General features: G+C 36.2%; 2 protein-coding genes across 3 annotated transcripts in view; both read right to left on the bottom strand.

The window, feature by feature from the left end:
• LOC100748489 (sterile alpha and TIR motif-containing protein 1) overlaps nucleotides 1-14145 on the bottom strand; it is a 140535-nt gene that overhangs the window by 118850 nt on the left and 7540 nt on the right. The window contains exon 1 of one of the 2 annotated variants that reach the window (XM_024367596.2): nucleotides 6600-7114. The exons of the other annotated variant lie outside the window; for it this stretch is intronic. Within the exon in view, the coding sequence (XP_024223364.1) occupies nucleotides 6600-6686 (87 nt within the window). The 5' untranslated portion in view covers nucleotides 6687-7114. Of the gene's footprint in view, nucleotides 1-6599; nucleotides 7115-14145 lie in introns of those variants that run through there. 2 annotated transcript variants of the gene reach the window in all.
• On the bottom strand, nucleotides 4539-5854 carry LOC100748368. The gene is made up of 5 exons (XM_012385561.3): nucleotides 5738-5854; nucleotides 5553-5669; nucleotides 5263-5376; nucleotides 5109-5188; nucleotides 4539-4703 (listed from the first exon to the last, which is right to left on the bottom strand). The coding sequence occupies exons 1-5, from the start codon at nucleotides 5793-5795 to the stop codon at nucleotides 4557-4559; spliced, it is 516 nt and encodes a 171-aa protein (XP_012240984.1). The 5' UTR covers nucleotides 5796-5854; the 3' UTR covers nucleotides 4539-4556.

Raw genomic sequence — 14145 nt, 5'->3', positions numbered from 1 at the left:
CGTGGAAATCCAAGGCGAACATCGAGGCGTTATCGCGTTGCAGCCAGGTAACGAGATTAAGTTCGTTACTACGACGCCGAATGATGATCAATTGTGGTGAAAAGGTCGATACGATCGTAACAGCTGTGTGAATTGCGCAATTTACACCTTCTAGAATTCGAGAAAACAATAACGATTTCTACACTCAGATATTCCGTACAGTATAACAAAATATTTATCCCAAGCAACCGATATAGAAATCTATGTATTTAGATACATGTTGTACCTAATCGTACTTAAAGTGAATCTAATCAAAACATGATCTAATCTTTTCAATTCAGATCTAACGATATTTAATCGAACGTAACTCTATATATCAAAGCCCTGTATACCTAATATCGAGTTCACAATAAAATGGCAAGTGGAATAATAATCTACGTCTTAGGAATAACATTATGCATATGTTTTAACATATTTGTCTTATGAATATGTTAGAACTCGAACTCCTTCTAACAAAAATCTGAAAATAAAAAACATCGTTGTTTTCCAAAGACGATTTCGTCCTTCGATGGAAAACAGGTTAAGGAGCTACGTTCAGGAAAACGTGCCACTCCATTATGTCCGAGCAGTCGCATCTCCTGACACTGTCGTATAATAAATGCCTCCCACACAAGACACACGACTGATTTACAACTGTGACGGTCGAAAATCACCAAGATGAATTATTACTGGACGATGGTATCGCGTTGAAGATTCCATCGACGTGAAATCGGCAAGCACGCCCCTTTCGCAATTAATGAAAACCTGGTGGAATGTGAGTGCATCGAGCAATTATGCAGCAGCTGGACTAGCGTAGCAGCCAATTGGAAGGCGATATCTCCAGGGACGTCACGGGGCAAATAGGAGAATTCTATTATTAGCGTTTAATGCGCGAATATTATGCGGTAACCCTGTCGAGGTGGCATCCATCGAGAGTGGCCAGGCTCGATCCTTATAAATAATTCAATGTGGTGTCGCGTGTGCACGAGCGTGTGCCCGCTATGGCGGATCTTTTATAGTTTAAAAGCTCCCGTACATGAGGATACGTGTATCGCGATATACGTATGCGATACACATCCCGCATTAAAATACTCATGCGATACAGTATCCGACTGATTTCATAGCTAGTGAGTATTTTCCTGTGAGTAAAATCTTGCCCGTGAAATACGTGTTTTTTTAACGAACGATATAACATGAAAAGAGAAAAATGAATCCGAAGCAGGTACACGTTGGGTTCATCCGATTCACAGTGTAAGAGAAGAGAAAAAGGATCTTCTACCAGGAATCGCAACAATCGTCAAAAATGTTATAACATGAAACGTAGTATTTTAGTTGAAATGATCTTTGGTATGGAATAACCATTATCGGCTATAAGATCAGTGTTTGGTTACTAATAAACAGTATCAGGCTGGAAATTGTTTTTCATTATCATTATTGATGAGGGAATTTTTTTTTTTTTTTGTTACCAATAACTGTTACCGATGACGAATTTTCCCCGTTATCAATAACCATAATAAATAAGAAAATGTTCTTGACTATCGATAATCATTATCGATGACGAAAATCAGTTTCCGCGTGAATGCTTATCGCGAAACGTGTATCGCAATACATATACATATGTGTTGCCTTGTGAACGAGCTCTAAAAAGTGAAAAAGAAGAGACGCGAACAGCGGACAGAGGGAAATAAAAACAGAGCCGCGGCCTCGTCAGTCGGCCAAGGCTGCAACTGGTGCACGTGTGGGCTGCGACTGGTGCACGAACTCGATCGTTCAACGTGATACGCAGACCGGTGTATCCTTTTCTACGATTTTCGAACCACTCGCATGGTCCAACGGTTGATCGACGTTGCGTCGATCACTCTATTCGACACGATCGACCGTGCCGCGTACAAGGTGCACGCGTACTCTGATTCAACGAGCGTCGTCGTTAACGGTGATACTCAACGATATGCAGATTACTACGGATGTTATTGTCGAACCAGATTTTCCTTTTAGTCTCAGTTGTTATGATTCTTGAATGTCCTTAAGTCTCATTTAGATTAGTCGAGAGATTTTAATTTAAGTCGTTTGAATTTTAGTAATCAGACTTGCATATACATGTCTGCATTGCATATATAATAGAGTGAACGTTTCTTGAATGTTGTTCTATATTGTAAATATCGATTACCGAATTTTGCCAAGTTTTATAAATAAAATGAAATGATAGCGTGGACTTCGAGTTGATCTCGAATTGGTGGGTCAAGGCTGTGATTCCGAGGTGTGGGCGGACCGCATCCATGCACCGATGGAAAATGTGCTAAGTCGATCGTTTTTGTGAGATAGCCGACGGCTAATTCGATTTGCATAATATCAATAATTTAGAGTCAACAGATTGCTATTTCATCGAGATATAAATACTGGAAACTCATATCTATTTGCTATTTAATGTGATTATACATGTTACGCGTTCTTCGTATCAGTTTGTAAAACTATTTTCTGTTCGTTGGATCGCGAACTCGGATATCGCAATAAATTAAATTAACTTAGACTAACGATAAAACTTTTAAGTACGATATTTTCTAAGTACCAAATAAGAGAAATCTCTGTCTTTCCTACCTTCATTTATATTCCATTACTTTATATTACAAGCGCCAATGCAAGTTTCAGCTATTTAATTAATAAAATTAAACGATGTTAAAGTTGCAATATTCGATATTTAAAATAAGAAATTTTAAAGATGGGATTTGTAATAACGAGATCTCCAGTGACTAAAGGAGACTATAAAAGGTATTAGAGTATCAAGGAGGAGTGTATCTGTGAAGGCGTCAACAACATCTCAAGGTCAGTTATGTTTCTACAAATAACATTCCATACACAAGCGCACACATTCACTTGGAATCTAACTCGGATGTTATTCATAAAAACACGAGTGACCTTGAAATGTCCTTGAAGTCACCACCTATTTATTTCTCTCCTTCGAATTCCAATATACTTACGTTGCGATGGAAAGTTGGAATGTACAAGGGTTAAAAAAGGTCAAAAGCACATTAGAACATCAAAGAGAAAGGGTAATAGGTGAAAGCATCAAGGCCGCTTCGTAAGAGCTTTTATATTCCTTACATGGCTCTAAAAAAGGCCGTCTGTATAAAAACTTATCTGATTTATCTATATAACAATATTACTAAAATACTACTGTTAGTCTTATTATAAACAGTTTGAATAGGTTTCAAGAAAGGAACTTGCTGTCGATTGAATCTCCCATATACCGAGGTGCTAATGGGGTAATTATCTCGTAAGAAGTAAAAAAAGTAGCCTTCGAGATCCTCGTGAAACGAGAAAAACCTCCTTGTAAACAAAAAACACTACAAACTGCTTGTGGAATATGAAGACAGTGAGTGAAAGAAACGTCGTTATGTCTGAACATTGGTTTGAACATTGATTCGTGACTCTGACGACAAACTGGTAAGATTGAAAGGCAAAGCGTGAACGAAATTCGATACGCTTGTACCTCGACGATATCTTCAGACCGATCTCTAAGCATCGTAGTAACGTATACGAACAAATCGATGAGATTAAGAAGGGACGACCAGATAAAAATGGCGACTGGGCGTAGACAAACGTTCCCAATTGACGACTTCAATTCGAGAATCGATACGCTCGATACACGTGTATTTCATTAATGGAATCGCGATCTCGATAAAGACCACACGAAAGTTCGATTACGGGATTGAAACTGAACGAGGAACGCGCATAAGCGTTATCCTCGGTCAACAAACGTAAAATGCTCTGATAAGCCACGATACCGGCGAACGACACCGATAGTTCTTGAATAAAGGTGAAAGGAAACTGGATTTAAGCATATACGGAATGAAACCGGTTTCAATCTACGAACCACGAGAAGGAAGCGTTTTCCTGTGTCTGGTCAAATGGAAATCAACGTGTAATCTGCAAGATTCTAACATCTGACGAATTTCTCGTGATAATATAATTCTAAAGGAAGAAAATGTACGAAGATTATCAAAATACATACTTGCTTGATGGAGAGATTGAAATTTGGCGCGCTAATGTTTCTTTGTACTTCCACATACGTTCCGCAATACTTTTATTATCTCATTTTATTCCAAGCTATCTACTCCTTTTACCCTTTTTACAATTTTAAATAGACATTTATTGAACGTTATAAGAATTGTAAAACTTTATGACCGATTTTTAGCAATAAATAAATTCTATTGTTAATGGCGATAACCTAACCTTTATGTGTTTTCCACTACGTTCGGTTATTTCCGATACTGATTGAGTGTTACTTACAGTGGCTCATGAAAGTATATTTTGAACACTTATCATAGGAAAAAATAATATATCATTATCACTTATATATATATATATATATATATATATTATATATATATATTATATATATTATATATATTATATATATAATATATATATATATATACATATATATATATATCATCTAAATCATCTATATCATGTAAATTATATCAATAACAATAACAATGACATATCAAATATACGTTATGTATAATGTAAAATATATATTAATAACAAATATATGAAATCCAAAATGTAAACGATAATACTGTAATCATAAAAATAACAGCATAGTTCACGTTCACTGATGAATTACAAGGTATGTTCCCCCTTCTAGATTGGCAAGCACATATTTCTAATACGTAACCTTCAATCTGCAAAAATATTGATGATATAGATTTACAAGAATGTATTTTTAAAAACAAAAATTAGTAATATATAAAATCCAGCAATGAATATAAAAATTGAAAGAGATGTAATAAGGAAGCAACTTTAGCTTTCAGTAACCAAAAATCAATTAAAATTCAAGTAGTTTTTTAAATATGTTACAAATTCATTACAACTTCTATATCAATTAATATTTAAAATAATAATATTTTGCACTTTTGAACTGCCCTTCTATTGTTACAAACCTCTCTATTGATAAGATTTTTCAAAATATTAAATAATTCTTGAGGAATACCCTTTTATGTAAACAACATATAAATAAGTTAAATAAAGATTATTACATATTGTATTATTTCTAAAATATAAAATAATGAACTTAAAATTACACTTACGCTTTCTTTATAGCATCCTGATGTGATAGGTATTACGTCATCTTCTATTACTTTTCCACAAAACGATGATGTATTAACAACTGCAATCATTTTTAATTTTATGGTATCCATTTTATATTTTTTAATATGAGCTGTTATAATGTAATATACTTACTCTCATTATTATAAGTAAAAGTATATTTTATACAAACATTGCCAGATGCAACGGAACATACGTGTTTCATTGATTCCCAAAATTCTTCATATTCAGATGCATTTGGTGCTTTTTCTAAAATATAAGCAGCAATTACGACTTTGTAATTACTGATTAAAAATAATATATTATAAATAAAAATATAATAATTAAAATAAATATTACTATAATTCTTCTGCATAAATATAATTAAAAATATACACATAGTACCATTATTGTGTAGAAATAATTTTAAAGAAGACATTGTTTACCTGAATAAAGTATAGGATCAATACAGGGAGCATTTTTGATTTTAGAACAATTAGTGCTTCTTAATGCAGGTTCTACCCAAGTGAGATTAAAACAGTATGAATTATCATCTGCTTTAACTAGAAAGTAAATGGTAAATGTAATCTTATTACTTCTTTTTAATTTTTAACATGTCAAATATAATTACCTGATAATAAAAAACTTCCACAGATAATTAAAAATACATATAACTTAATTTTCATCATTTTGATCTATTCACTGATTTACTCTGAACTTTTTATTCTACTGACCACCTTTATAAAGCTTATCTGATAAAAATAGTTGTTATCATAGTGACTAATCACATATCAGATATTGCATCCATTGTAGAGTCTCATATTAAACTTGATGTAAAAATCACAAGTGTATTTATTTACATATAAAGAATAAATTATATATTATATATATTATATTATATATATATATATATATATATATATATATATCGTGTGCGTTATACAAAACGTTTTGTAATTTCATTAATACTGTAAGGGGCATTATATTGTCAAGATTTAAAACCGACCTTAAAATTTATGTAGAAGTTACAAGATATTTATTGCGTATTTAATAAAAAGTTAGTAGACAGCATTCAAACAGCCATAAGTATTGTAATTTCTATGTACATTTTCAGATTTATTTGATTAACTCTATCAGTGTAATAATGATAGTCAAGTCTCATTACAGTGCTAATGAAATTTCAAAATATTTCGTATGGGACACATAAAATATTCATTAAAGTAAAGTAAAGAAAATATTCATCAAATCATTTTTTCATAAAAAATTCATAAAATATTATCTGTATATAGACGCTGGAGTATTTTTGTGAGCAACACTCGTAAAAAATTGAGTAATAGTTATGAATGCATGTAAGAACTGCATTAGTAACCTTTACATTAAAGACAATGCTTATAATACTTCATAATTGTCTTAGGTAAAATTCTTCTTATAAGAAGTAAATAATAAATAAAAATTTATGTGCGCAAATAAAATTAATGCAGAAGCTGACATACCAGTCGGCTTCTGTAATCCAACGAAGCATCGTGCCCTGTGGTTTGACGGAGCTGCTTGATACCTCGTGGTGGCGCCGCAGTGCGCATTTTCCACTTAACCTCACTTCCTTGGTTTATAGTTAACTCATCACTACATTCACGACGAATTGTACGGAGAATTGCATAAAAACAGTACTGCCGTATAACTGTTTCTACTCAGAGACGTTCGCGGGCTAATGAGCACATTGCGTGCATTGCGTTATAACAACGATACACGTAGTGCACGGCTGTCATGTGAATAGTCGAACGATTTTTACGCGACACGTTTTGAAAAGTTGTCCCGCCAGAAATCATAGAACGCGCGCGTTCGATACAGATTATAAACGAACCAAGTCTTTCACCGCGAGGAAGTTACATCATGTCTGAAAGGTCACTGGTCGGATCGCCACGTTCACTACGATTCACCCACGTAAATTCTTTATTGCAATATCGAACATTTGTCAAATTATATTAACGTGTCATCGGAAACAAAGAGTGTGTAGTAGTGCTTCGGTAACTGGTCAGAAGTTGGAACTAGAGATGGAAAAATATCGATTGTCATAAACATCGTTTACCACCGATAGTTTGGTATGTAAGTATCGATTATTATCGCTTATTTCGATAATTAGATTCCATACATTTTCTCATTCAATGAAATCTTTAATAGAATTGCCAACTGAATTATTTCATTCTTACAAAATATTGATTTATTATCTATGTATATCAAGTTATTCTACTTTTTCAACTGTTATATATTAAAATACTGTTTAGCCATCAAGTGTTTTAAAAAACAGCAAAAACGGACACGACATGTTTTCCCTTGTGGTTTTCAATTGCCACGTAGAAATGGAATTACTAACCTGTAATATAGTTTGCTACCTGACTAACGATAACTATTTATATCAGCTAACTATTATTTTATCTATCTATATTACTTTAATAGATAAAATTCTACAATTATAGAATATTTTAATTGGTCTCTATTTCAAAAATCTGTAAACTACATTCCGGTATTCGTTATATCACGTATGCTACATATTTTTAATGATACCAAAGATTTACTCTACGGAATTCGTAAGAACTAGTGGGGATAACAATGGCCTGTTAATAAATCACGGATAGTTAACGCAGCACTACTGTATTTCGTAGAAAGTGTGCACGCGCGAACAGCTGTTAACGTTCACTTCTGTCACTGAAAGGTAGTTACGTTTTTTACACTTTGAACTGCGAGCGAGTTTATCCGTGACGGATAATATGGTCGTAATTATCGCGGTCGTCCTCGTAAATGTACGACAATAACTAGCAATAGACACTGGAGGCGCGAGACGACCGACGAAAGTAATGCGGCTGCGCCATATGTTGTCTACACTCAACTTCTCGATCTCTCGAAGCGTCTCCAGTACGATTTCAAATCCACGCGCCCACGTTCACTATTCGTTTGAAATCTTACGAGGAGCAGTGGCGCCTGGGTAAAATATTGCGCGGACCAGCACCAAATCCGGCATGGCGGCGCGTGATGCACTAAAAACTCGACGCGAGTCACAAAACCAGTCGCGTAGTGGGGAGAGAATCTTTATTATTCGACGAGGAGAAGTCATCCTTTCGTATTAGATTTCCATGGAGATTCGAATTACTCGCTGGATCGAGATACGTTATTCCGTACGATGACCTCGAGCAACGATGTTTTTAAATGTAAGAACAAGAGAATTCGCGTTTCACGAACGTTCGAGTCGAGCAACACGATCGCCACCTGGTAGCTCCGTTTTCAAACATACGTGCCGCGCAAGTGAATTATTACGAAACGAATCGGTCTCGCTGTTCGTTCCTGTTCGAATTTCGTAGGAAATAAACAGGTAAGGAACGAATAAACATTCTACTATATAATTCGACTTTTTCGCATAGCCTTCAGCTACATTTATTGGCTATATCAAGGTTTAATAGACAAACTTTGTCGGTATGTTCTATGCGCATAACCAGTCAATATAAACATAGGTTATTTGAAGCTTTATTAAAAAGTTATCTTCCTGTTTGACTATAGAACATATAGATGAAGTTTGTTAATTTCACCTGGTACAAGCTGGGTATCACCAGGAAGGCCTATTAACGTAACATAACCGCGAAGAATGTCAACAATGCTTCGCGAATTAACAACTATTCCCACTCTTCGCTCGACGAAAAACCGCGACCGTTATGGCGCCACAGAAGGACGCATTTCGTGCGATTAGCGTGTAATATCGTGTCCGCCATTATCATATTTCTGTCTCGCTTGATTCATATCGAATCACAGTTACACGGGGACAGTTTGGTCGTTAGCGGTTCTTTCCTAGAAGCCAGGCATTAATATCCGCGGGGACGTCGCTAGACTTTACGACCGTACGCGGCACGCGAATGGCTTTATTTTCGTTAGAAACGCTGATCGACGTTGTATTCTGTTACGTAGTGTGTACGCCCACGCGATCACGTAGTTAACACGGCTGTACACGTACGAGACGCCGCCGGCAGTGTATTGGCCCCTGCATTAGCATACACCAAGGAGTGTACAGGAAATGCCGAGGCTTCATATAGTATTTTTTTCTGCAACTCTCATAGAAGCCACGCTGCCGCCGCCGCGCCACGCAGAAATTTAATGCAAGCCAGCGTCGGAAACGGCGAACGTGGCTCCCCGCGGTTTCGCTGCATGTTTACAGAGCTACCGCGCGTTTAATGGCGCCCGGGACAATTTTTCAAACACCTAGAAACGGCTCCCGTGTGCTACGGACTTCACGTCGTGGATGATTAATGTCAAGGATATTATCAGCAGTTATTTTCCGAATCCTCGTAACTATCGTAATTTAGATACGATGCGAATTACGTATCATTGTTAAAAGCAATATACATGTTGTTTCTTTTCGCGATACTGTGAAGATACTATGATTAGATGGTCGATATTATTGTAAGCTAAGTAGGAGACGAGGCGCACAGGATTGGTAAAAGGAATATGTGTTCTTTTTTCATAACGTTGTAAAAAGGACGTCTTAAGATGTAATTGTCGTGTGCTATTATAATGTATATTTTAAAATGGAATTATTAGATATTATGTATAATTTTATACTAGTTAAGATACCGAATGTAGATATATAAAAATGCATATTGTCCTTGAAAAGTTGGAAAGTATGATTTCAATGAAATGATCTTCTGAATCTTTACTTTTGCTATGTCAATTATGTTAAGTGCCTTGCCTTGTAAGATAATTACATATTTGATTCTAAAGACTCTCGCATCACTTAGCATCTATTTATTAATTTAGAAAACTCACTAAATTTGTTGGTTATTCAAAATCAAATATAAAGACCAGCTCACGTAGAATCTTTAAGACATTAGTCACTTTAGGAAGGAAACTATACAAACGTAGTTAAAATAGCTAAGCAACGCTTTAATGGTGCGTAGTATGTTCATGCAAACGTTATGAACGAGGCAGTACACGCAGATGACTGATGCAAACGTTTGGAGAACGTAAATTCATAATTTAAAGCGAATATTATGTACATTTCTTCGAAATCGTCGGGTACGCGTACACGACGGTCTTGTAATTCCATCTTCGATGCCACTTTTACGCGGAAACGAACAAACAATTTCGTCTATACATTCTCCGCATAATGATAGAGTTAACGGGTCGTTATGCGAATCTCGATAGGGCCTCAAGCGAAATTATACATGTATTAGACATTTTCCAGGATAGTCGAAACATGCGTGTGGTCTATAAAGGCAGTAATAATCTCTACAAAATTTGCGACAATGTTATCCTCCTGGCTATTTCTCTGAATTTCATTTTTAACTATAATTTAGTACTGTTTTGAATCATGTTTCTGAACCACGAGAAAAGGAAACGATAAATACAGTGGCTCATGGAAGTATTCGGCCACCTTTTACGAATATATTATATTATTTATACGAGGAATTTTTAAATTTCAATACCACTGTAATAAAAGCTGGCTATCATGATTATATTTCTAAAACTTTATTAACTTGTAACTTCTATACTTTCAGATTAGTTTTAAATTCTTCCAATAAAAGCTACTTTCAATATAATGCGTGTCCCATTACAGTGCTAATGGAAATTTAAAATGTTTTATATAATATATACAATATATACGTAGATAAAAGTTTTATATGGCAACTGGTTCATATAATTTCGTGTGCCACCGTAGTTCAATTATGGATTAGCAATCTTCCTTGGTAGATCTATAGTTTTATACTTCCTTGACTATGATAATGCTAGCTTCTCGTGTAAAGACTTCATTCGCCTTGTTCCCATGACGTTTATCCGCGCTCTTATTTTCTAACAAATTAGGTCTCCTCGCTTGATTTGTGAACATGTACACGGTGCAACGCGTTTGACAGTAAGCGATTTATATCAGTGCTTGCCTTGCCTTGTTACGCGGTTGTCTCATTCTTCTGTAGCGCGTAATCGATTCAATCATCCTTCGCGATTTGTTGCGCGTCTTAGATTAAAAGCAATTTTCAATGTCGTTTCCTTTGATCCGATCCTGCGCCACTCGCCTCTTCGTGGAACCGGTTGAACGTTGTCGAAGTTGATACTCGTAACAGATAACTATCTCGCGTCTAGCCTGACTACACTTTTCTTGCTTCACTCGCACACGCACATGACTACACTTTCACATTTCACTTTACACTTTGAATATTAAATTTTTGCATTCTTGACGTAAGCTTTCGGTTTATTTTCAGTTCTTTGTGATGTATCTTATAAATATTCTGGAATTCACAGAAGATGTTGGAAATATTTCTATCATAAATCTTCTGAACATTAAACATACATGATTTATAGCAGATTTTTTTTCCTTTAATATAATTGATAACCAACGACAGGACAAAATTTAACGTTATCAGTTTGTCAAATCCAAACTTCGGAAAAACGTTTCACATGCATCAACCCGATAGTATGGCTAATTTAAATTGGACATATCCTGGCATCATATTTTTAATGATTACATGTATCGCAGTGTATAGAGGCATTTAGTGGAATTTTACACAGATGGTCACAGAAATCCACAATTAATCCACAACCAAAGGGATTTCACATCGGATCAAAGATGAAATTTGCTTGATATCGACAGCTATGTTTGATATAAACAAGATGAATCACGCAACTGGGCATTATGCAATGTCTCCATTACAATCGCGATTGTCGTTTAGATATGTAATCCTGATCTTGATTGATCACCAAACAGTCTCGGATCTGCGTGCCTCGAATGTTAGCGGAATAACTGAATCTAGCTGAACCATCGACGTCTGATTGCCTAGTGATATACCGAATGACATTTAATATCGATTTTTCCGATAGATCGATCGTTCTTTCGTAAAATTCTTGCTTATCCCTTTGAACTCTTTCGAATTCCAACGAACAAACATCGGTTGCAAGGTAAAAATTCCTCAAGAATATTTTACAGGAATAAAAGTTGATTTGCATCGTCGTAAACGCGGTTATTACGAACGAACAATTAGGTTCAGGGAATGCAAACGACTAAAGATATCGGTCACGAGCTTGATTTCTATAGCGATTCTCATAATGCCCTAAGCTTCAAATACTAAGGTTAAACGTGATTCTAGTAGTAAGGAAGTCGTTCGACTCGGGATTCTTCGGTGAAATTCCTGGATACGAGGGAATATCCTCGCCAGGATTGGTTAGACATTCCATTGGGAGCATAGGAACGGTCGTCGATCTGAAAAATGATCCGTTTTAGCACAGGATAAAATGTTTTATCGCGTTACGCTGTTAGATCCCTTGGGCGTATCAGATCGTAGAATTTCTGCAGATTCCAACGATTCCATCGTGAGAGAACGATCGTCAGGTTCGTAGTAACGATTATGCACGCGTATGCATCATTCTAAATGAGCATCGGGATAAATAGACGATAATCGTATGCGCACTTTCGCCGCGACGAAGAACAATGAGACTCGATGAACGCCTTGACCTAAACCGCCTCTCGACGTTGCCTGCGTACCGAGAAAATGTCGATCAAGAAGTACCTTCCAGCGACTATAAATTAGCCCTCCCCGTCGATGCTTTTCCCAGATCGTCGGATAAATCGGAAAAGAATCAACTGTCGTGTAATAAATTATCCAACGTCCGTGATTAAACAGAGATGAGATACCGAAGTGATAGTTGATGCAGGAGCAATAAAGTAGCATACGCGCAATATAAATGTAAATAGGCGTCGCTATGAGAAACACGTTAGTATCTAATCTTTTGATTAGAGTCGTTTAGACCGGCCCTGGCAATTCCACGTTAATCAGTCATTAACGCTCGTAGATTTCTGCGCTAACGGTTTCGATCCATCTCAATTAATCGTGTGTCACTTAACAATCGAGAAAATAAAATAAAAACTAACGAATAGTTATTCGGCCATTCATTCGATCAAATTACATGCTTCGTTTAATAGGACAGTATTTTCGCAAGATCGTCGCGTACAGAACGCTTTCATGAAGATACAAGATAAATTGTCCGCGACAACGAGTCTGGTCGAAGTCGCAGGCAATTAGCATCCAGCCACGAGTTGCCTCACTTCTGTTTGGGAGATGTACTGGCGTATCGTGGTCCACAACATCGATCGTAGAACATTGTATTGACTGGCGATATCAGAATCGACAAAGTTATCGCAATGCAAGCGCGAGTAGTCTCGTTAATCACGATCCAGGCGCCTGGATCGCGATCGAGCCACGAGATCTCGACAGTGACACTCCGCGAGCTACTTCGCGACGCAGCTCTTTCTCTTCATGTCTACGATGCTGTGCATATTGTTACGGGTGCACGTGTTGCCTAGCCAAACTGGCGTTGTAAATCACGCGATTATCTCGTTCGGGATCGTACCGGTGATCGAGCAATGCATCTGGGACTTGGGCAACGGTGGCTTTACATTTGTTCGAATCACAGCGTGAATCTTAGATTAATCTCAGATCGATTTTCGTTTTGTTAATTGTGGTTATCGACGTTGATCTATTTACGTATCCATCTGGAAATCAAATTCTCACTTTTATCATACTGTACACGTATGAGTACTATAAACGAAGAACCTCGATAGGAATCGAATGTAATTTTGTTATCTATCGTTAACTTGAATGTGATCTATCACTTGCTTACAGAAAGATGATTGCAATCTTATTCCTTTTTGTAATTTCGTTTTTTAATTGTTCTCCTAATTCTTTTCCTTGGATGGGTGTTATTTTTTCGAAATATTTTAATTGACACGATTAACGATACAAAACCTTGAGAATTTTTCTCGACACGAGAAAGAGTGAGAAATAAGAAAGAACCACTGTACGATAGAATAGTTCCACGACTAAGAAATTATACGCTATCAGGCTTTATCGAAAACGCGCGATCAATCTACAGAAAGCCATAGTTACTCCAATATCTCTAGTCGGAATATAACTGTACTTAAACCCTAATATGTATAATTACCACGCTATACGTTTATTTGTTCCGACCGAAGATATAAAAATCGCGTAATGTAGCGCAAAAAATGAAGTA

Source organism: Bombus impatiens, unplaced genomic scaffold (genome assembly GCF_000188095.3).
Source record: "Bombus impatiens unplaced genomic scaffold, BIMP_2.2 scf_0321, whole genome shotgun sequence".
Classification (NCBI taxonomy): Eukaryota; Metazoa; Arthropoda; class Insecta; order Hymenoptera; family Apidae; genus Bombus; species Bombus impatiens.
This window is presented reverse-complemented; position numbering and strand designations above follow the sequence as displayed.

Excerpts from the sequence above, each read along its gene's own strand:
- LOC100748368 (XM_012385561.3), bottom strand. The coding sequence starts at position 5,795 with ATGATGAAAATTAAGTTATATGTATTTTTAATTATCTGTGGAAGTTTT. Across the intron at positions 5,189-5,262 it reads TTTTACTTATAATAATGAGA|TTGTTAATACATCATCGTTT; the intron begins GTAAGTATATTA and ends AAATGATTGCAG. Across the intron at positions 4,704-5,108 it reads CAGGATGCTATAAAGAAAGC|ATTGAAGGTTACGTATTAGA; the intron begins GTAAGTGTAATT and ends ATATTTTTGCAG.